Below are 24,636 nucleotides of genomic sequence, written 5' to 3'. Positions count from 1 at the left end.
GGGTGTAGAGGTCAGGCCCATTTGCTGTGTAAATGAATCAGCTCCAGACTAAAATAATGTTTGTCATATTTTTAGTAGAGGTCGTGTTAACCTCAATAACCATAGAAGTATATAGGATAATAGCAGTGGGTGGGATTTCCTTGTGAAGTGGGAGGGTAGTTCCACGGAAAGGCTATGCGGGCGAGAAGACCCACTTTACGAGCTTTACGCACGGGGCGGGCCTTTCATTCATCCGAGTTGGGGGTGTAGGCCACTCAGTCAGAGACAATCAAAGATGTTTGAGTTTCCATGCGCAGTGACCAGGGAGGTAAAGCGCAGAGCAGTGTTACCCCTCCTCCAGCTCCGATCAATCCGGCCTCCACACACTGCTGGGGCTTTTTTAAATCACGTTTGATCAGAGGAATCTTTCTTTCTGGTTAAAAACAAACTGGTCATGCGATGCGATTTATTTCTACCGGAGGGAAGACGGAAAAACTAGATAAGACCTGTTGGCGATGATGGATTACTCAAAGGCGCAAATGGTGAGTGTCGACGGCTTGGTAACGCTCCCACTCGTGTTTGTTACAGTAACAAAGCAAATGGCGATTAATGTAGAGCCTTTAGGAGCATTTGCACCTTAATGATCCAATTTTCTCTTCAGTTATTAACCAGTTAAGTGTTTTTTCCTGATGACTAGTGTAGGCCTTGTTTTCGCATTTATTGCACTGTGAAATAAAGTTGCATTTCCATTTATAAAGAATAGATTCATGATATAACCTAATTCTGATTTCGTTTAAATGTTTAACAAAGTGGGGACTTTGTTAAAATCTTGAGGAGAAATATTTTGTTACAGGTTGCTAATTTATTCTAAATTACTTTAATATATTTTCTGTTAATTATTGTCTCAAGCATCAAGCTTTGTTTCACCTAATCCAACATTACTTTGCTTTCTGAAGCTCACACATCTTTTTTTAACTATCACTTTAACATGACTATTTGTTTGTATCCCAAAACAAATATGTCTGACTTTATTTAGACACTTTACCTGGTATTTAAACAACAATTTTGTAAAGTTTAATTTGCCTTTTTGTACCTGTTCATTGCAGTTCCCTTTATTTATTAATAACTTTGGATAATTTGCTTCAGTTTATAAAACCAAAGGCACCCAATCAAACATTTTCTTAATAAAGTTTGTGATTTGTATTTTTGTCCATAGTCAAGCTCACTTGAGCAGAGCGGTCCACCGTCCGGTAACGCCGCAGTGAAGCTGGAGGCAATGATGGAGCATCTGCAGAGACAACAGGAGGCCAAACTGGAGATGAACCTGCATGAGAAGCAACTTCTTCACGCCCAGCTCCTCTTTGCTCAACACGCCGCTGCAGCCAGAGCCTCTGGCTCCAGAGTAGACTCTGCATTATTTGGCAAAGCAGATGGACAGACTTACCAAGCGGCTCAACAGGCTTTGAGCAGCCATCTCAGCAGAACAGACCCAGATGAGGAAGATGAAGACTCGGATGAGGAGGGACAGGAAATGGTGGAGCCTGAAGAAAATGACGAGGCAGAGGAAAACAATGAGGAGGAGATGGAGGACGGGCCTCATCAGCAGGCACAGAAGCCTCAGCTCCAGCAGGTTGCAGGCTTCCCATTCCCTCCTTATTCTACACCACAGACATCTGCTGTGAAGCAAATGTCCCAATCTCCGGCAATAAAACAGGAGCATGAGGAGAAGGAGCTGCTGTCTCCTGCAGGCCAGCACGCCTTTACATCACCTAATGGCTTCGCTGACTGGGGCTATGATGAGCCATTTAAACAAGTAAGTTACTGCACCAATCAAGGCCATATTGTTTTTCTTCCTTCTGTATTTTACCATCTTTTATAGTGAACATTTCCTCTCATAAATTACAGATAAATCCTGTCTTTGCTTGAAAACACCATAGTTATTAAAACCCATCTTTACAGAGAGGAGATCAACATGTTTCTCTGTGTGTGTGTGTTTGCTGGTGTATGTTCTAATTCTTCCTATTAATTGTTGACTTCTTCCTGCTGAGAGTCAGGCTCGCTGCTGCCTCCCTCTCTCTCACGTGTGTGTGTCCCTTTGGCAAGATGCCCATACTTGATAGTGTTTAATTACCGGCCAGGCCAGAGATTTCTCCGTCTGCTATACTTCACCTCGTGTCTCACACTTTTGAAAATGCATCCCCGCTACTGGGTGAGCTAATTGGTCTTGGCCGTGGTCCAATACTCACTGTTCAAAGCAGCCGGTTCAGGCCTGACAGAGATGAAGTTAAAATGAGAGCGGAGGATTAATGAAATGGCCTGAAGCATGTATTTATGGGCAAGGTTGGCTTCAGGGGTTAACTACTGTAAGGAATGGCCTGGTAGGTGGGTGGACTTGTCTTTCATTGCATCAGGCAGATCTCCTTTAAACATGGCAAAAGATGATCTTAAATATAAAGGTAGTATCTTGGAGTATGTTTTCCGACATATGTGTGACTCCTTAAAGCAAACAGAGAGATTTTTCTTCTTCTTTATGGAGACCAATCTGATTGGTTCCTCTCTGTGTGTGTTTCCCTTGAAAAGGCCCTAAGCCAATACAATACATTATGATTAATGAGGCCTGTGGCCAGAGGGACAGCTGGGGTAGTGCCTCACAGCATACCAGCAAGCGACTACCCATAAAGTTTACTTTAAGTTGTTATAGTGGAGCAGTTTGGACTTTTGGTATTTCTTATCAGATTTACACACCTCTTTTTCATCATTTAGATATATTTCATATTTGCTTCTGCATTTCTTTCCCCTCCATTGCCTGACTTTTGGTGGAAGTTACATGTAGACAGAAATTTAAAAAGAGTGTTGATTTGCCTCTTTTTAAAACCTCGACAGGCTCAGAAACCTCTCTGCTGACGTAGCCCAGTGGATAGCTTTGTATAATTAAGCCATCGCTTGGCAACACTTAATGGTAGCTCAATTCAACTGCACGTAATCAATACATTATATGGCCACTGTAGTGAGAATTGCATTTCCTTTTGTGAGACCGGCACACAACACCTAGGGCAAGGAGGAGCATTTGTTCAGCTTTAATTAAAGCACAATAAGGAGTTTTTAGAGGCTGCTGTGAAAAGACTTTAACTGGGTGTGTGACATGGTTTAGATTTTTTTTCCAGCGCTTAAAGCACAGGAAACATCTTAGAGGCTTAATTTACCTCAGGAACAAATGTAAGGGAAGCGTTTGCTTTGACCCATTTGTGTCAAGACTGAGGAGGGATTGCTTGTGATATTTAATTTAATCCTATTCACCTATGTGTTAAGTTAAGCTAAAAGCTGTTATAGATTTCTTGACCATTGCTAACGGGTTTGTTGTGAACATTATAAATATGTGCAAGCTGTTGTAATACAGCCTATAACCAGACACAGTTAAAAATGCTTTCTAAAAATGTAGATGTGCTTGACTTTTCAAGTGATTTGCAATGACACTGTCTTATGTTACATGCATGTAAATAAGTTCACTTTGCGAGTCATTGTGTGGCTGGTTGAAATGGTTGTAATGATTTACTCTTGTTACTGTCTTTTCTTCCAAAAATGGGATCCTCTTTACTACTTCTTTAATGTTTTCTTTCAGTCGTTACATTGATGAAACATCTTTGAAGATCCCTACATGGTGTACAGGCCTCACCATGCCGGGCAGCTATTGTTCACTCCCTGTGTGCCGTCTCACTGTACACCCTTAAATGCAGCATGGGCGGGCACAAGAGGCCCCTGTTTGCTCACAGTTCCAGCTCACAGCACAGCAAGGGGCCAGATAATTTATCTTGACTTGTTCGGGTGACTAAAGACCCAATAATTTGATTTGGATTAAAAATTTGCCCCCCCTGTTGTTACATTAACATTTGGAGAGGGATATGTTTTCACTGTTGACTGAATGATTTGAATGAAGCTCATTAGAAGTTTCAGGTTAGTGTTGTTTGAGTACTTCAATGGGACATTTTAAATTAAGTTATGTTTTTTTATCTTGACTGGTTGAACTTCCATACTTCTGCAGAACTACTTTGTTAATCTGATGATTTAATGTAATTTGAATATATTTAAATCCTTATAAAAACTAGCATTATTTAACAAAACAAAAGAAACCTTTCCCTGACCTACATACTGAATTCTATCAGGATTCCCAGGGCTCAATGTGTGAAAACTCTGTGAGCACTTAACTGAGGGCTCTTTGTTAATAAAGCCACAGTAGGTCTCACTGGCTCATCAATAAGGGGGGATGGGTTTTATTCCCATTTCATGGTGAAAGACTGGGATGTTTATCTACATTCACTCCAATAAGCTTTCTGCTGGGGGAGTCCTTTATTGGAAATTCTAAACAGAAGCCATTAGATGTGTCCACAGCCCTGCCACCACAGGGGCAGTGTAATGTGTGAAGTGGATACCTGCAGTTACACTGTTAAACAACTAAAAACAGGTAGAGAATATAATTTTCAAGAGGAAGAGGTTGTGCTTAAAAGAGTCCATTACAACATTCCCAATGCGAGGGACAACTTACTTCTGCAGTGAGTGGTAGAAAGAAAAATAAGTTATCAAAAATCTGCTGTCAGCTGTATCACCTGTGTTGTGGTTTATAGTGTGTGTGAAAGTTAACAAGTGAGCAGAGAGGTTGGAGCAGTTGAAAGTAAATGAAAGTAAATCGTTTCCTGAAAGCAGTACATAAATGTTTGATATAGTTAGCCAGGTGTAACACATAAATGGTTGAAATGCTTACCTGAAAGTAGTTTAGAAGTGGCTGAAATTGTTACCTAAAAGTAATGTATAAATGGTTGAACTGTTGGCTAAAGATAATGTATGAATGGTTGACATGGTTCATAAAAAGTAATGCAAACATAGTTGACATATTTAGCTTAAAGTAATGTATGAACTGTTAAAATCGTTAGTTAAAGGTAATGTATAACCAGTTGAAATAGTTAGTTAAAAGTGATGTATAAATGTTAGACATAGTTTGGTAAAGTAATGTATAAATGGTTAAAGTTGTTAGCTGAAGGTGATGCTGTATATAAATAATTGAAATGGCTAAAGGTAATGTATAAATGGTTGAACAGTTGGCTAAGGATAATGTAAATAGTTGACATGGTTCATAAAAAGTAATACAAACATGGTTGACATATTTAGCTAAAAGTAATGTATAAACTGTTGAAATAGTTAGCTAAAAGTAATGTAGAATGGTTAAAACAGTTACCTTAAAGTAATGTATAAATGGTTGAAATAGTAAGCTAAAAGCAATGGACAAATGGTTGACATTATCTAAAGTTAATGTATAAATGGTTAAAATAGTTAGCTGAAAGTGATATATAAATAATTGACATAGCTAAATGTAATGTATAAATGGTTGAAATAGTCAATTAAAAGTTGTATGTACTTAGTTGAAATAATTAGCTAAAAGTAATGTAGAAAAGGTTAAAATACTTAGCCAAAAGAAATATAGAAGTGTAAGTAATTTAGAAATGGTTAAAACAGTTGCCCAAAAGGCAAGTGTATATATAGTTGACATAGTTCGCTAAAAGTAATGTGTATGTATAGTTGACATCGTAAGCTAAAAGTAATGTACATACAGTTAGCTATAAGTAATATGTATATATAGTTGACATAGTTAGCTAAAAGTAATGTGTGTATATATAGCTGACATAGTTAACTAAAAATAATGTATAAATGGTTGAAATAGTCAATTTAAAGTAATGTACATATGGTTGAAATAGTCAATTAAAAGTAATATAGAAATATAAGCAATTTAGAAATGGTTAAAACTGTTAGATTAAAGTAGGCTAATGTATAAGTGGTAAGTTAGCTGATGGTAATATATTGATAGTTAAATTAGTTAGCTAAAAGTAATGTAACAATGGTTGACTTCAAGTGACTTCTGATCTGTGGGCCCCTCAGACAACACATGCTGGGAACCTCTGTTACAATATAATGCAGCTGTTTGTGTGCCAGCATTTGCAGTTTGAGTGGTGTTGTTACTGTAAACATGAGGAGAGTTACAGTTGGACTGGAAGCCAACAGATTATTGGTTCCCACGTATTTTGTAGCTCACAGGTTGAAATATTATGGGTGTTAGCCCTGATTCAGATCAGGTTGCCACGCCAAACACTTAATAAATGGAGTAATATGTTTTAAGTACTCAATGATACATTTAAATGCAAGTATCAAGTAAAAACTTTATCGGGGACAACAATGAAAGACAAAAACAAATCACAAGCATGACATTTGAAGCATTTGATCCTGTGAAACACAATAACATGTTTGTTGCTGAAAGTACTCATGCTTGTTTTAATAAAAAACATACCATTCAGTCCTTGTTTTATGTAAACATGTGAGCCCTTATAAGCATACAAAAGCAAATCAATCAGAGATATTCAAGAATAAATCAGGGTGACATTTTATAAGCTGCAACTAGATCCACAATAGTCCTTAAATTAATGTATTGTAATGTTTGTTTTGACTACAGATAGGAGAGATAACAGGAAAAAACATCACCTACTTAATGTAATTGTAATGACAGACCATTCTTACGACTGTTCCACCACGGTCGATTTTCATACTTGCGTCATCATGCAGCTCTCTGTGTGCGTTAGCAGGACAATACCATCTCAGCAGGCTTTTCCACACAGTTGCACACAGTTTCCACGCACTGCCCTCTTCTGACATTTTTAACCTTTAACTGTCTTGCCAAGGCAGAAGTGATGGAGGAATAACATGTCACATTAAACTACTTAATGAGCATGGGGCCTTTCAATAAGCTTCCTTTTACTGTGCCCAGCTTTAAACTGACACTCCCTTTGAGACATATAAGATAAGATAAACCTTTATTGACAACCAACCAGAGGGGAAAATTGGGTTGTTGCAGCAGCATGAGGACAGAAACAAGCTCTGATAATTAGAGAAAAGTAAAAGAAAAATAATTAGAAGTATGTAAAATATAAACAGAAATAAAAATAGAAGCCATACAAGAGCAAACTCAAAATTTTAAAGCATTTAAAGTGCCCATGACCAGTATTGTACTCCCTGTTGATGTGACTGGTAGTTGCAAAGTCAGTAAAGTGTCTGTAAGAGTAATGTAATACCATCTACTAAAATGGCATACACAAGAATGATATACAATATGATTAACTAATAATAATGTGTTATTCTGCATAACATAGAAATATGATATAGTACATAATATGAAACAGTATGGCATATTAACACTATATAGAAGGAGATATCACACATAAGGGGAAATGTTTTTACATAGTGTAACACAATATATGGTATATGATATAACATGTAACATATAGTATGCATTACAGCAGCACCAGCTGGTTAATGTCTGACTGTTCCTGCAGTAAATGCAGATTTCAGCGCTGGGAAAAAAGCAGGATTGGACACATGAGGTGGGAACAAAGTCCAGAGTCCTTGAGGAAAGCATAAAATAAATAAAGAGAAGCTTTAAATAGAAATGGTATCTCACTGAGGGTTATATATAATCCATAGTACATTACTATATGTATATCAGTTTTTAGTCGGACAAAAGCAATTCAAGTTACTCATTGTAGTGCAAATAGTACACCATGCTCATTTCACAAAGGTTACGCTCTCTAGGATATATTAAGATGTGAACCTGACTTGTGACAGGTGTAGCCAAGCACCGGCGAGCCATGTACACATGTTCTGGTCTTATCCTGCATTACAGGGGAGAAATCTTTAGATCACTGTCGAGGGTTACTTGAAAATCTGTTGAACCTAATGCTATGATTCCATTGTTTGGTTTAACTCCACCCACAGTATCACTCTCTTCCCATGGGGAAACTTTTACAACCTTTGTTACCTTATTAGCCAGACACTTGGTGTTACTCATGTAGAAGTCCCCAACACCTCCTTCACACACACTATGGATGAGGGAAGTCCTCAATTTTGTCAAACTGGAAAGAATCAGGTGCATAATAAAGGGCTCCCTGAGGACATTTTGCATGATATGGGATCCCTTTTTTGACGATATACGAGAGCTGGACTTTGCAGATATTCCTGCATGATTGATCAACTATTTTAGAGACATTAAATTGTGATGTGACAGGCAGTTGTCCAACCAACAACAATTATATTATGTTTTAGTATTTTATGTTCTTTTTATCATCATACACTTGTTTTCACATATTTATATATTTCAATTTCATTACTGTGCTGTTTTGGGCTTGTTCGGGGTACTGATTTGATGTGTAATATTTGTTTTAGACCTATCTTGGTTTTGTATTGTTCTTACTTTACTTACTACTTACTTTCTTGTTGTGTCACTATTGGATTGACCAAATATTATTGTGCTTTCTATTTGCTTTATTTGGAAGATTTAAATATACAGATTTTGGGGAAAATACTCTTGAATTCATCACATGAACCTGACATAGTGTTTGTGTTTGCTGAAGTTGTTTGTGTGTGTATTTACAGAGAGGAAGTGCCGTCTGGGCTGAGGACAACGATGGAGGAAGAGGAAGAGGAGAACCATCTCGGGACTTTGCCAAGGTCAGTAGAATTAGTAGATGTATGTAAACAAAGAAAATTGCTGAAATAATCACAGAGTAATTGTTGACTATCTTGTTGCTGATGTTTGTTTTTTAACCCACAGCTTTATGAACTGGATAACGACCCACAACGGAAGGAGTTTCTGGATCAGCTGTTTGTCTTCATGCAGAAACGAGGTGAGATTCAGAGTTAGAGCCTTGTTGTTTAACAAATCATTTTGGTTTTGTGAGCAGCTGAGGCAGCATCAAATAAACAAAGTAGAGTTGTTCTAGACAAGTTGCTGATAGAGTGCTTTTTTATGTCAACGTGATGTTTATTTGTCAATGATGGCGTGACATTTTTAGAGCAGGGCTGGTATTGTAGCTGATCCTACTGCAAGTGAATTCAACAACGTGCTGTAGCGTTAAACCCACAATCAGGATGTGCTGGTCAAGTTTTAGGATTGACTGATCTTTAAATGAGTTGAAAACTCTTTGCTTTTAAAAATGATTCACCCCCTTTCGTTTGTTTTATGTAGAATTAAACCAACCCATGCAGCATAGGTTGAGTGAATAGTTCACGTTCAGCTAAATTATTCTGAGAATATGAAGTGAGATATCACATATACTCTATAGATGAACATCTACTAAAGGAAACAGTTGCATAACTCACAGATGGGTCACCTGAACCAAGAGTCTTGTGCTGAGGGATCAGATGTAGCTAAGAGTAGCTGACTAGTAGATCAGCTGGCTGACTCTGGCTGCTGACACTGCCATCACTGGGTTCAGTTTACTTTTTATGTACTTACATTTGGCTTATACTTGTACTTAATAATTTGATAGAGACATACTTAAGAAAAGTATAATTAAGTATTCTTGCCCTGTACAGAAGGTTTAAGCAAGTAAGTTTAAGTTTCATCAGAACTGTTGAATAGCATTGTGTGAACTCGGAAAATGTTGCAATGTTTGATTTAGTTAAAAACAGCTATTTTTACACCATAAATCACGATTAACAATAGATGTAGCTGAAATAAATTGAGGTTGCAGTTTATGTTTTGTCTGCACTTTCAACCCTACAGTGTCAAGTTTTGTATGTTGAAGACAAATATGCAGATAAATGTCGTCCATCCCAGTCAAACAGACGCGATGCAGCAGGACACTGTCTGTGATCTTTACTCGTGTGTGCAAAGGTCATAGCCGTAGTAGATGTGTGTGTCTGTGACATGTGTCCATCTTAAAGACAGAGTGATCTTGTCGACTGCTTTTATATCCTCTTTGCTTAATTGGCTTTGCTCCAAATCGGGATTGGAAGGGTTAGCTGTCAACCCTGTGATTGGCAGGCACTGCTGGCTCTATAATCACCCCTCCCCCCCCGCGCTCAATCAATGCAGCAACAGAGCTGCTGTTGTGGAATTATCCCCACCCCCATCCATCTGAAATGAGCTTCATTAGAGAAGTCTGTCCGCACAGATTATACATGCTAAGCCATATTACCCAACATTAACCTCAGGCCCTCAGGTGGGGAAATCCGAATAAGTTTTCCGCCTCTTTTTGCTTTTACAAGACCACTTTTGTTTTATGCAAACTTCTCAAGAATTGAATTCAAATAAAATGAACACATTTAATTGTATTTTTCCTCTTGTTCACTCAGGAACTCCTGTCAACCGCATCCCCATCATGGCGAAGCAGGTGCTGGACCTGTACAGGCTTTACAAGCTTGTGACAGAGAAGGGAGGCCTGGTGGAGGTTATTAACAAGAAGATCTGGAGGGAGATCACCAAAGGTCTCAACCTCCCCACATCCATCACCAGCGCAGCCTTTACCCTCCGTACCCAGTAGGTGTCTCTCTCTGAGAAAAACTGAAAAATTTGTCTTCAAAATAAATCAAAGGAATAAAATATGCCCCAGTATGAAAAAGTAGCTGAGAATGACTGTCATATGATTTAATATTTTGTCCAAACATGAATTAAAGTCTCTCTAATGGGTTAAAACTTAATATCCTGGAATGCTTGCAATTAGTATTTCACATTTGGTTTTATTATTTTATTGAACAATGATTAGAGTAATAATTATAATTAAATGCAATATGACTTCAGCAGTCAGCATGTTACCACATTAATAAATAGCCGTCTATTTCCAACCTTATTAGAGAGACAATAATTGTATTTTAAGAAATTATCACATAATATAGTAGATAGTATAAAAGATTACATTTCGTGCTCCAAGAATGACAAAATTATTAAAAAAAATGTCCATTATTTTAAGATAAACCCACCAGCTTTGTTCTCTTCTGATCAGTTTAGAAGTGTTTACATGATGTGTGCAAGTCCACATGTAGTAGTAATCATGTGATGTCACAGTTTCGGCCTCTCTGTTTGCTTAAACTTGGATGTTTCAGTAATAGTCAGCCCAGATTTCTTAGTACTATTTACAGTAGGTGACATTCAAAGTCACATGAGTAAGTAAAAAAACATTTCTCAACACTGAAATGTTGAATTCAAATTCTTGTAATTACTGATTGGGCACATTAAATGTTTGATCTTTTCCACCCTATTTATTTTGAAATAGGGTGCGTTCTGAATCGCATTCTTTATCTTTTTACTTTTAGTAGGTACTGCAGCTGCCCTTACAAAGTATGTACTGTTATATGGCAGTATGCACACAATCAGGACATACTGCTTTCTCATAACATTACACCTTGACCTTTGGCCCTCTTGTTTTTTTCTGTTACCTTGGAGATAAACAAACGCCACTTACCGAGATTGCCAGAGACAGAGATCAAGAGCTCTGCTGTTGTTACTTTGCAGTGCATGTAGTTACGCTTTAAAGTTGTAACTGCACAGATTGTAGATTTTAACTTGATGTTTGCTACAGTTAAATTACACCTGCAGGTCTCTGTTGTTGTTGTCTTTTGGTTTATCCTTTTGTTGTTTGTAACATAAATTATTATTTTGTTCGTTTAAACAATTAATATTCCTATTATTACTATTCAACTGGTCATCAGTTACTTGAATGTGCTGTCATCCATCAATGGTAGCTGTTAGTCAGCTGTTGGACAGCTGTCAAAAGTTGCAATGAGCTGTCATCTGCAGCTCAGTCGATGTGACATAGCATCTGTGCAGAGGACTGTGGGTCAGAATAGCCAGAAAAGCATGCTGGCTTACATACAGCAAAACCCAACCAGATGTAGAACATCCTGGTATTTTTGGCATTCTGCATTTGACATACTTAATCTTTTTCTGGCATACTATATATTACGGTAGTGCTCATTCTCACCAGATCATGTGACTAATTTAAAATTTTTCAAATTAGGTATATGAAGTACCTTTACGCATTTGAGTGTGAGAAGAAGGGTCTGAGTTCTCCAGGTGAGCTGCAGGCCGCCATCGACAGTAATCGCAGAGAAGGCCGACGTCCCAGCTACACCAGCAGCTTGTACCGTTACTCTCCGTCACCGAGCTCCGCTCAACACGCGCTCCTATCTTCACCCACGATGCAAACCACCCCGACCAGACACAACAGCCTGAATGCATCCGCCAGCCCGAATCTAAAGAGAAGCGCAGGTATGACGCAGAGTGTAAGAAAACTGATATACATGATATTATATTTTGAAAATCTCTCCTGTCTCAAAGAAAACCTGGTGGTGTTTGGATCAATTTGACAAGAATGTTTTTAATTCAGCTTGGATTCCATATTGTTTTATACCAGTCCATTAGAGACTCCTACTTGATTTATGAAGTTACAATCTCTCTATGGAAATAAGTGATAATTTTGGATCACACTTCCGAGAGATCCAACCAGTGTCACCTGTGTGATGTTAGTCTGTTGGCATCTGGTCATAGTAACTGTGGTGAACCTGGGTGATTTAAGATACTTGTGACCTCTAGCTAGAACTGCCACCGTCTTATGTAAAAGGAAGTTGTAATTTCTTTGTGCTGATTTTCTGAATGAATAACACCTTCACTGTGATTTTTTTTTTCCCAATCAGATGAGATGTCAACCCCTGTGATGCCCAGCCGGCTGCCCATGGCTCTGGCTCTGGGGCAGCAGCAGCAACAACAGCTAGCACAAGCTGCCACGTTAGAGCATTTCAGAGAGAGACTAGAGCAAGGAGCTGGAATAGCTGGTGGAGCTGCAGCTGACGGTCCAGAGAAGAAAATGATGCGGATGGCGGAGGAGCAGCAGCGCCTCATGCAGCAGGCCCTCCAACAAAACCTCCTGGCCTTGGCGTCTCATTTTAACCCCATGAACCTCAAACTTAACAACGGACAGGGTGAGTTACCTTGAGTGTGATGATGCGGGCCCGATCAGATCATTACTTAACATGATTTAGGAAGGTCCATTAAGTGGAGTCCTTTTCTCCCACAGAGAGCAAACAGGATTTGTCTCTGAGTATCTCCACTAACGGAGCAGCCAGTATCAGCGTGTCTGTGGAGGTCAATGGCACTGTTTACTCAGGTAAGTGATTACATTTTAATGGAGTTTGGCCTTTCTGTGTTTTTTAAATTCCAAAAAAAAGAAGCAGCTAGGAAATCTATTTTTATGAAATGTTTAAGTTTATTAACCTTAGTTTTTAAGAAAGAGGAAAGAAAGCATTCCCTTATTAGTCCCTCGAGGGGAGATCATAGTATCATTTTTCATTTATCATCATATCATTTTATTTATATATGTATTTTCTATTATCTTTTGAGTCAGTTTAATTGTATGCTGTGAAAACGAAGCACATCCTTAGATGTGAGACTGAACTTTACAATACACTGCACTTTGTTTAATAAGTGAAACAAGAATGTCAGTATACTGGGTTATACTACTTACAAAAATAAGTCAGCCAGCAGACTGTACTTTAGTTTAGTATAAAGACTGTAAATAGGTCGTTGGTAATTAACATGTGACATCTTGTTTGGTGGCAGCACAGTGGTGCAGTGGGTAGCATTGTCATCTCACAGCAAGAGGGTTCCTGGTTCGAACCCAGGGTGTGAGTTTTGGAACCAGGGTTTCCTCCCACAGTCCAAAGACATGCAGGTTAATTGGTGACTCTAAATTGCCCGTAGGTGTGAATGTGAGGGTGAATGGTTGTCTGTCTCTATGTATCAGCCCTGTGATGGTCTGGCGAGCAGTCCAGGGTGTACGCTGCCTCTCGCCCAATGCCTATATAAAAATCCCCCCTATTTCCAGCACCCTCACCTGAACCACTCCCATCTCTGAAGCTGACCTTCATTTTGTTTTCAGCTACACTCCTGTGAAGTTTCACAACTGCATCTTTCATGTTTGTGACGCTATCGGATGACAAAGTCTGTCCACAGACAGACAGACAGACAGACAGACATATATACCTGGCAAAATACTCAGAACAGCTTCTGTTGTAGTTCCTGCTACTTTTGCTGTCACGAGGACTACATTTTGCCATGAGACACACACACACACACACGCGTACACACGAGGTGAAAATAATTTGACGGCTGATGAAAACAAATTGAAGTTTTATGGGGGTTATGTGCTGGACTATTTCATGGCTGGGAGCGGTGACTTCCTTTCACAATGTGTCATTTTTTGTCTTCGATTTTTGTACAGATCAGTCAGTGGGTTTCAGATGTGTTGTCAGGTAGATTTGTTACCACTGGTGGGAGCTAGACTCACTGTTTCCCTTGGTTTCTTGTCTGTATGCTAAGTTAAGCTAGCCTGCTTGCTCTAGCTTAATATGTATTGCACAGACATGAGAGTGGTATCAATGTTCTCATCGTAACAGCCAAGAAAGCAAATAAGTATCCCAAAATGTTTTTTGTGCTCTTTAAAACGTTTTTTCTGCTGCACTAAAGGTTTTCATTCAGTACTATATGACACTAAATTCTCCCTTAAACTTGACCTGGAAATGTGTCAGTTCTACAAATATGAGGTTAAACATACAGTTTGTGCTTTTTAATGTTCATTGGCTTTAACTTCTCTCTGTTCTCTATGTTTCAGGAATGCTGTTTGCCCAGAAGTCAGCTGCTCCTGCAGCGTCACAGGTCATAACTGCGGCAGGAACAAATGGTTTCAGTGCCCTGTCCTCTTCACACAGTCCCTCCTCTTCATCTTCCAACTCCTCAAAGGGACCAAATTAAGCCTCACTGGTCTTTAAATCTGTCCTCAGCTAAATGCATACTTCTCTCTAGTTGCAGCAGTTGACCATCTGTTTGTTCAGTCAGGCAGTGCAGTCTTTTGGGAAGGTCAGCCGTAACACATCGCCATAACAAATCTAGCATTGTTTTTCCATTATTTTGACAGCGTAACGTGTTTTAAATAAGTCTAACTGAGAGGACATTGATGTTAAACCTCAAAGGCTCAAACTGACCATAATATAGATTCAGATCACGGTTTACCTTTGTGCCTGTAAGAAGCTTTTTCTTTAAAAAAATGTAGTGGCATTCATGTCTAAAAGGCTTTACAAGGTTTGTTCTGAAGTGTCTTTATATCCTCTTTGGGTGTCAACTGCATTTATATCTAATTATCGAACAGTTGTGTAGCTGCCTTTTTCTATAGTAGAGCAGTGTGGTTGCCAAAGTGCAGCTAATGGAGACCAAAAAGCCTTAGCTCAGTGTCATAGCTGCTGTCTGTAACTGTTTTGCTGAAGCCATTTTGTACCCAAACATTTGGTTTAATCCGAGTGAAAGCTTCCTACTTTTAATAGCAGCTTTCAGGGATTATGTACAGTACATCATCTGTTTCCTAAATTTGTTGCAGGTTGGTTGAATTTTTTTATGTTTTGTATTGTGTTTCATTTTATTTTTTTATTTAATCATTTTGGCTCGGCCTTAAAATTACAGACATATATTATTTTCAGCTGTGAATCAAAGGCAATCACCTCAGTCGACTTCCAATGTTGGTAAGTTTCTCGGGAATTTCTTCTGGACTCAGGAATGTCCTCTGGACTCGTCGTTGTTATATCTCATAGTATGTTGCTGTGTTGTATTTGCATTATCGTAGAGAATGTATCGCCAATGACCTCAAGCTTTTGACAAGTGAACACTGAAACAGTGCTACCTCACTCTCTCTTCTGGAGAAATATGCAATACTTAATGCAGCATGTGTTGATTTAGCCATCTGCTGAAATAAACTGTAAGTGGACAATCAAGTAGACATATCAATCATGCAAGCAAGTGTCACTGTGAACTTCAAAAACCAAGGTTGGTGTTGAACTCTGTTTTGGTCTTTGATTAATGTATTTCTTGGACATGTGGCCATGAGGAATAAAACAATCTTGTGTGCTGTAAAAAGACCCTGTTTTTTTTTTTGTTTACAGAAAGTCAAACCCCTCAGTCATTTTCCCTTTATGAGGACAAGTCGAACGATTAAAAAAGTCGGCTGTTCTAATATTTCACATGGCATGCACATGATCATGCTCGTTTTAGTTTTTTAAAATTGTGTTATAGTCTCTTTATAGTTGTGTTTTAGCTCGAACAAACCTAATACATTTGTTATCTTGTGTGAATAATCTCAACACAAAGTCCATTTATTAGCTGTTTTTTTACCTTTCAGTTGCATCTCACAGTCTTCATCAGTGACTGAAATAAGTTGTCACACATTCTGATCGCCGTGTCAAGAATGAACTTCCGTGGTCAAATTTATTTAAGACTGTCCAAAACCTAGGTTACAAAGTGCTTCACAGTTACAAATGAAAATGACATTTTACTCCACCACATTTATTTGAGAGCTGTAGTTTCTTTACAAATTACTATTTTATAGATTAAACTAATTAGCTCCATCTGACAGCTGTAATATCAAAATGCTACTTATACATCAATGCATTATTAAAGGGACAGTTCAACAACATATTTTTCCTCATACCTGTAGTGCTAAAGAGATGTCTGCCTTCTCTCGAATGTAGTGGAACTAGATGGCACTCAGCTTGCGGTAATTACAACACAAAAAAATAAGTTTCAAAGACTCAACAGCAATGTCTCTTTCCAGAAATCATGACCTGGTTACTTAAGCTAATCCACAGACCTTGTTGTGAGCAGTTTCATGTAGGAACTATTTTTTTCTACCAAACTACACCAGCCAACCATATCACTGTGCAGAAGGAAGAGTGCATCTACTCATGGACGAGAGGCTGTACTTATGACAGCACAAGATGTGAACATTATTGGCGTCCTCTTCAGCTAACGTTAGCTAGTTCAGTGGTGCTAGGTGAGCTAGCTGTAGATGCACTCTTCTTTCTGTGCAGTGATACAGTTGGCGGGTGTAGTTCAGCAGAAGGAAAATAGTTCCTTCGTGAAACTGCTCACAACAAGTTTTGTGGATTATTTGGGGGGACTGTGTCATGATTTCTATTTCATGATTTCATGAAAGAGACATTGCTTTTGAGTTTTTGGCGCTTTGAGCACCTCAAGCTGAGTGCCATCTAGTTTCATTATATTGGAGAGAAGGCAGACATCCCTACAGCCGATATCGCCAACACTCTGCAACTCACACCAAAACAATCTAGATTGATAAAAAGCATCACAGGTTAGAGGAAAAATAACGTATTTTTAATTTTGTGGTGAACACTCCATTAATGATAATCCAATAATGTAAGGTATAGTAGTGTAACATTTAGGAGTATTTTTACTTTAGACATTTTAAGTACATTAAGCTAATATTAGCAATGCACTTTTTGGACATTTACAGGATTATTACTCATAACTGAGTATTTTATATCACAGTATTAAGTAAAGGATCCGAATACTTAATCCACCACTCAGAAGTACATCCCAAAAAGAAAAGAAAACATAGTGAGTGGCCAGATGGGGGTGGTATTACCTCCACTTTTAAATACACAACACAAGTTCAGGGAAATTATGCACCTATAAACATGCACATATATCAGTATTTCATGGATCATCTCTGACATCTCTGTTTTTAATATCTGTAACAAAGAAACTGAACTAGTTAACATTTAGAAGTTGATTTTTTTAAAACAATTCCTGTCCTGGATCTTAATTCAATTGAGCTTTGTTCCTAATTGCATTGGCGACGGACCAAACTTGTACTGGTAGTTTCACAATATGTTGCCCTGTTTCACGTCAGATTAGGTCTGAAAAGATGAGCACAGTGTGTATATAGGAGATGAAGAGCAGAGAGATTCTGCATTGAGAGTTAATTCCTGAACTCTGCAGCCAGCAGACCTATGACAGAGGTTATACTAATGGAGATAAGAGCTCATGGGTCAGTGAGGGCGGGGGATGGGTTGCAGGATTTACTGTTGGGATAGTTTATTCTATAGTGACACTGCTGGAATGGCATCTGGACCACTGTAGAAGAAAGATGCTACAGGCACAATTTAGAGGTATTATGAGATGATATCTCCGCCCACGGCCCCCGCCCACCAGGGGGGAATAACACCAGTCAAGTCACTCTGCAGATAAGTCCTGGGACAAAGACTGGAATATACTGTATGCAGCAAGTTAGGACAGCAGGGTGATTTTTCAACTTTGGACACGGAAAGGCACCTGCAGCTGCTAAAGAATCCTTGAAATCATGTAATGTGCAGGCCTTTTACAAATTTTGTTGCTCAAACCTGAAAAATGTTTTAACGGGATACAGATTTTTTTGTACCTTTGTGGCTGTAGCACTCCAAAACAATGGCTTTGACTGACTGAAGCAGAATCATGTGGGGAGACATCTCCATGACTGAAAGCCAGGATGTGTTTTCATGAGTCAAGCAAATGATCTTCTTCGCCGGGACCTCTGGGATTCTACATGTGGATGTTTTAAAATAGGCTCTGACAGACCTTCAGCACACTGTTGGCACCATGCCTTACCATGATGAGGAGTACCCAGGTCAGCCTCTGTGGCAGTCTGTGCTGCTCTTCTGCTGTAAGGGCATGATCGAGGGCATCATGGTCGTACTCTTCTTCTGGCTCCTGGTGCAAGTCCTTTTCACCAAACATCTAGAAGGTATGGTCTTAAAGGATGGGTTCAGGTTTTCAAGTCTTAAATAATACGTTTTCCAAAAAAAGCAATGCAAAAAGATCTAAAATTAGAAACGTTTACATCCATTGATGTATGTGAGGACATGGTAAAAAAATGTGGTGATGGAGGCATATGTTTTTCTTGAGAAGTCACTATGTTCGATAACAAATAACTTTATTTATCCCAAAGTAAATTGCTGTGCAGTGTTAGTAATACAGTTCGGAGGAGTGCAGATGCAAAGAGTGCAGTACACAAGGACTAAAATAACATGACAGAAAATGCAAATGTATGGCAAATATGAAATGAAATATATAGCAAATCTAAAATCGAAATAGTGCTAAGGTGCAAAATACAAAGACAAGCTAGCAGTAAGGCGCAAATCAGGCGCAATTAATAGTCAGCTACCTTGACAGGGTCCGTCTTGTAAATGAGATTTCTGACCTCAAAGGAACTTTCTGGTAAAATAGAAATAAAATTTAAAAAGTAAAAATATTATATACATTCAAGGAGTTATTTGTAGGATATATATATAATCAATGTACATATAGTCATGTGAATATTGTTTCAAGACAGACAGAAAAATGTGAACTACTCCTTTAACAATACTATAATATGAAACATGGGGTCTATGCTTTCAGGCAAATGGGGTTAAGTAATGCATGTTCTGTATTATGTAATTCAGGGGTTGCATGAGAATAAATTACAACATTTTCTAAACTGCTTCTAAACTGATTTTATTATTCTCTTTTTGTCTGCAGTTCACCTCCAAATTCTTCTTCTGGTTGGACTGACAGTCTTTTGTCTGTGCTTGGTCCTGGGATGTATTCTGTGCTTGAGGACAAGTCAGATATGTGCAGTGACAGACAAAGATCCTGTGACGTCAGCACCGGCTCCTGCTGAACCTGTGACCTTTACTCAGACTCCGCCTCCCTCAGCAGCGACGGCGGCGTCCAGGCAGCAGTACGAGGAGTTGGATGGAGACACAGTGGAGTATCCCTCCACTTTCACCAGCCCTACCCCTTCAGAGGGTGAATTCAGTACTCAGTCGTCCTCTAAACGAGCCAGAGCTGCCTCTGAACAGAAGGAGCAGCAGAAGTCTTATTTTTCCCTGCGCCGCCTCAGCACGCCACCACTAACATCACCCCTTTATAAACCCATAGATCCCAGTCCTGCTTCCCTGCCTACATTTCCCAAACTGGGACTGTTGTCCAAAACATGTAAGGCCCTGCACAGGCGCTGCATGCTGACTGGAGATAAAACATCTTATAATGAACACAGCAGGCTCACCAGCCCCAGTGCTGTCTCTCCTTCTATGCCTGAAGAACCAATCCCGCTGGCTCCACTGAGCTACGGCTCCAGTGCCAGCTGCCAACAGCCAGTATCACCAAAACCCTGCCTCCATTTCACTATGGCCTTCTCTCCAGAGCAGCAAACCCTGGCAATCACTATCCTCAGCCTCACTGGGACACCACACAGACTGGAGGACGTGTCTGTGCTGGGCAGCCTGCTGCCTCTGTACCCCTGTCCCGTACAGGCCTCTGCACAGAGCAGCCCTGAGACCCACAGCCTGGTGCTGCTTCTGAAGGTGAGCTCTGTGAAGGAGCTCCAAAAGTGTGTACTGAGAGTAGCCGTATACACACAGGAACCTCCCAGCATGAGAGACACCACACTGGGTGAACTGGAGGCTGAGTGTGGAGGAAGGGACTGGAGAGCAGAGCATCCATTTCACTTCACAAAAGAGCTCAACCCAAACAAGTGGAAGCTGAAAAAGGTAACTGTGTATTGAGTTATAATGTGTGAGCAGATGTTGGCTTTATTTTTAAGAGACAAAGAAGTATGGGCAGATTAACCCGTTAGGAGGCCCGGAGGCAAAAATCTGTTGCTGGGCCCCTTTTGAGCACTTTTACGACTTAAAGGAGCAGTGTGTAAGATTTAGGGGATTCAGTGGCATCTAGCAGCGAGGACTGCAGATTGCAACCAGCTGAAACTGTTAAAGTTAGAATTCTTTCAGTGTTCATTGTTCAGGAGGTTTTTTACCTGTAGTTGAATTATCCACAGAGGTCTCTTCTGCTCTAAAACAAAGGAACTCAGTGATTTAAACCAGTCAAAACACTGAATAGAGCAGTTTTATGTTAAAATAAATCAGTACTTTTTCCAATGCTCTTGTCATGGAGGAGCTGCTGACTACAGTGACTGTTGCCAAAATGCAAGTAGCCCTTTCTAGAGCCAGTGTTTGGTTTGTCTGTTCTGGGCTACTGTAGAAACATGGCGGTGCAACATGGCAAACTCCATGGACGAGGAGCTGCTCCCTATGTAGATATAAACAGCTCATTCTGAGGTGACAAAAACACAACGATTCTTATTTTCAGGTGATTAAACACTAAAGATTTCTGCAAATATGTCCCCCTAAATCCTACACGCTGGACCTTTAAGTTAAAGATTAAAGATCAATAATGAACATTCCAGCTCTCTTTATGATAACAAACAGTGAACCTGAGGGTGTGGGGGAAGATTGTGTTGCCCGGTTGATAATCTAGCCTTACATAGAGGATAAAATTATCTAATAAAACAAGTAAAAAGGAGATGAGATAAAAGTCTGCATTTTGTTATGTTTGATTTTTGTTTTGCTCTGTTGCACATGTGATCCCTGTGGTCAGTAACACATTATTTTTTCTGTCAGTGATTTGTGTACGTTTCATTTACTACTAAGCCTCATGCTGCATGTCCCGCTGATCAAAGTTTCCCTCTCTGCTCTCTGACCGCAGACTCTGATCCCACAGGATGCAGCGATGTGTAAGGGGCTTAGCTGTCCTCCACAGATCTTCATTTTGCTTCAGTATCAGCCTCTGGGCCATCGCATCAAAGCCACGGTCCTCAGAGCAGATAACCTAGACAGCCTTGTTCACACTTTTGCAGCAGCAGGTAAAAACCAGTGTTTAATGTCATGAATTTGCCAAAATGTGTATTTGATACAGAGATCCCCTAAGGACATCATGCATAGAGGTGTTATGTAAGCGTGCGTGGGCAGAACTAACTTTTGTCTTTCAGGGGCAGAGGTAAAATAATTCCCTATGTTTGCTTTTAATGTTTAGGGGATTAAATGATGTCTTACAGGACCTGAATGCAGCAGGAGATCATCCCTTTTTTTAATGACATTGTGGTTTAATCCTTTACTGTTCAAAATCCTCAGGAAAATGTTCCAATCTCCTCTGAATCTCTGATCTGACAGATCTAATCTTTGTTGGCATTAGCCTGTCAAGGCATTACTTTTATTGCAGACCAGCACATCCTGTGTAAAGAGCCATTAGATGTTATGATATCTGTTTCATGTACATGATGTCACATGAATTTGACTTGGATAATCTCTTTTGTTTTATATCAGATAGAACATGTATGCTCATGGAGCAGACATATCAGCATAACTATGGATAAAGACAGGGATAAATACTTACTTTATGCATCCGAGCTCCATGTTTTACTTGATCACATCGTATGCTGTATTTACAGGAGAAACAGTGACAGTGGAAAAAAAAGTCATTGGTTTCATTTTAGGGCCTGAGCACCGACCGCAGACAGTCACGAAGGCTGAAAACTGAAAGAATTACCATTATTTTTCTCTGAAAAGAATCACATTTTTGTGATTGCACACACATCAGAACTGGGGAAAATTTACATCTGATGTGGGTCTGGTCAACGGATGTCAAAATGGCTCTGTAGCACCCCCATTGAATTTCTACTAGGCAGCCCCTGAAGCTGGTTTCACCTGCATGTGTGAAACTTGGCAGGCACCTGTAACATCCCAAAACGTACAAAAAAGTCTCTTGGAGCCATACCCTAAACCCAACTGGAAGTCAGCCATTTTGAATTTTATGTGGATTTTTTTGTGCATTTTTTGGCCTTTTCCAGAGGTTGTACTTTAACAAAGCCCTTCAACAGATTTGATCCGATTGACTTCAAATTTTGTCTGTACCATCTAAAGACGTTTGACATCAAAAGCTGCTCAAAGCTTGACTTTTCGTCAAACTGCGTGACTGTGGCGGTGCGTCAAATTTTGGTGTTTTGCCACCAAAAAGGAAGTGGTTTGTAACTCCAGTATACATGGTCCAATCTTCCCCAAACTTTACATTTTATGAGGCTCCAAGCTCGAAGCCAACTACATGCACCGTAGGTGTCATGGTGATTGCGCCACCTACTGGCACCAGGAAGTAAGACTTGTCAGACAATTATCTTTTGATTCACCTGAAATTTGCATGGCGGGGTCCACAATTGATTCACAGCAACATAAGGTATAATTAGTTTGTTCTCCAGCGCCACATAGTGGCCACAGAAAGTTCTACAAAATGTGAGATAGGTCATTCCAACGCCCACACTCTATGATATACCATCTCATTCCTGCGTGCAGGGTCTGACTGTCACAGAAATGAACAGCAGCATCAGTTGGCATCCTACCAGGACCCCCGAGTTGCACAGAGATGCGAGGGCCCTTTCATCACTGCTTGCAGCTTAATTAATTTTTCTGAGTTTTTTTACGACTTAGTGGCATCTAGCAGTTAGGACTGCAACCAGCTGAAACTTCCTTCAGTGGTAATCATTCAGGAGGCTTTTACCAGGAGCCAGTTTATCCTCACAGGTCTCTTCCTCTTGAAAACAAAGGGCATCAGTGATTTAAACAGGTAAAAAAAACACTGAATTAAGCAGTTTCATGTTTATAAAGGGCCTGCTAAATGCAGTGGCTCATGCCAAAACAAGAATGGCCCTGTCTAGAGCCAGTGTTTGGTTTGTCCATTCTGGGCTATTGTATAAGCATGGCGGTGTAGCTAGGCAAACTCCATGGACGAAGATCCGCTCCCTTTGTAGATTTAAATGGCTCATTCTAAGGTCACAAAAACACAATAATTCTTATTGTCAGGTGATAATGTACTAAAGAAAACAAACTTATTATATTATGCTCCATTTCTGCCAACATATCCCCATAAAGCCTACACACTGGACCTATAAGTTTAGGTTTAAAGATCTAGAATGAACATTTAAGGTCTCTTTGTGATAACACACAGTTTTCTCAAGTGGCTTTCTGTCATACTGTATAACATGCATGTGCCTGTGTACAGAACACCAGGTGGTGATCAATCTGCATCATGAAGGAGTCGTGATCTGCAGCAAAGAAACTGAAGGAGGATCCTGTACTGTGTGGAACACTTCTTTCCTGTTTGACCTGCCTCCAGGAGACATCAGTCAGCTGCCCCTCATGCTTGAGTTCATAATCATGCAGGTAAGGATTGCTCTGTGGGCTCACAGTCCCTGAATAAAATGCATGTCTACAAATAACTGCATATATCTGTAATGTAACTCTGAATTCCTCACTCTTGCTCCTGTGTGACAAACTCAGGTCCTTTCAGAGGGCAAAGTCCTTGGTCGAGTCCTGATCGGAGCAGAGGCTGCAGACGCAGGACGTGCTCACTGGAGGGACATGTGCAGCCTGCAGGTGGAGCAGGCACGCTGGCACACTGTGCAACCAGAGCCTCTATAGATCTCTGACACAGGTGTCCTGTTTGTAATGTCCTGAGGCACTGTATGAACTCCATGTGCACCTAAAATAAGCTATTACAGGTCACCTTTGCCATGAAATGCATACAGCTAATGTTTCACTTAAATGATGTGTTTACTGACAGTTCTAACGGGCAGATATATGGGCACTGCACTCAACAATAAAATCTCTACAATGGCCTTATTTCAGTGTATCAACCTGTGAATTCTCCCATAGGTAGGTACAGTAAGTGCACACAGTGACCTTTGGAACAGCACAATGTAAGTTCAGTTTGCAGGCTTATACAGACTGTTTGTGACACATTACCTAGAACAGACTTTCTATATGGATCTTGAACAATTTGTCTCTTATAATCGTTCTCTTCTAGTAAACAAAGGAAAACATGAAGGTAAATGAACTGATCTTTATTGAAAAATAATGAAGCATTATTCCAGTATTTAGTCCTTGTAACTAAAATACACGTTGTCATTCATTTGAACATGTAATACACACAAATGTACCTAATCTTCCCTCATGTTCATTTTATAATTTTACTGTTCTTTAAAGATAAAAATGTTGGCTGTGGGATTTTCTGAATGTTTAAATGATGTGAAGAATTATATCATGTCATATAAATAAAACACACTTTTGCCTGAGGTAGCTTGGTGAATTTTTATTAACACT

At 39.6% G+C, this 24,636-nt stretch overlaps 2 protein-coding genes across 2 annotated transcripts; both read left to right on the top strand.

The window, feature by feature from the left end:
* Positions 1-232: 232 nt before the first annotated feature.
* On the top strand, positions 233-15,751 carry LOC117261616 (AT-rich interactive domain 3B). Its single transcript, XM_033634003.2, has 9 exons — positions 233-521; positions 1,196-1,792; positions 8,446-8,520; positions 8,624-8,696; positions 10,150-10,333; positions 11,811-12,061; positions 12,487-12,771; positions 12,867-12,956; positions 14,460-15,751. The coding sequence occupies exons 1-9, from the start codon at positions 495-497 to the stop codon at positions 14,597-14,599; spliced, it is 1,722 nt and encodes a 573-aa protein (XP_033489894.2). The 5' UTR covers positions 233-494; the 3' UTR covers positions 14,600-15,751.
* A 2,015-nt stretch (positions 15,752-17,766) lies between these two features.
* syt18b (synaptotagmin XVIIIb) lies at positions 17,767-24,608 on the top strand. The gene is made up of 5 exons (XM_033634561.2): positions 17,767-18,413; positions 19,187-20,199; positions 21,194-21,350; positions 23,537-23,697; positions 23,815-24,608. Exons 1-5 carry the CDS (start codon positions 18,269-18,271, stop codon positions 23,953-23,955), a joined length of 1,617 nt encoding a protein of 538 aa, XP_033490452.1. The 5' UTR covers positions 17,767-18,268; the 3' UTR covers positions 23,956-24,608.
* The last annotated feature ends 28 nt before the right edge of the window (positions 24,609-24,636 follow it).

Source organism: Epinephelus lanceolatus, chromosome 5, assembly GCF_041903045.1.
Source record: "Epinephelus lanceolatus isolate andai-2023 chromosome 5, ASM4190304v1, whole genome shotgun sequence".
Lineage (NCBI taxonomy): Eukaryota > Metazoa > Chordata > Actinopteri > Perciformes > Serranidae > Epinephelus > Epinephelus lanceolatus.
The sequence above is the reverse complement of the archived record's forward strand: the minus strand, read 5'-3'. Positions and strand labels throughout refer to the sequence as shown.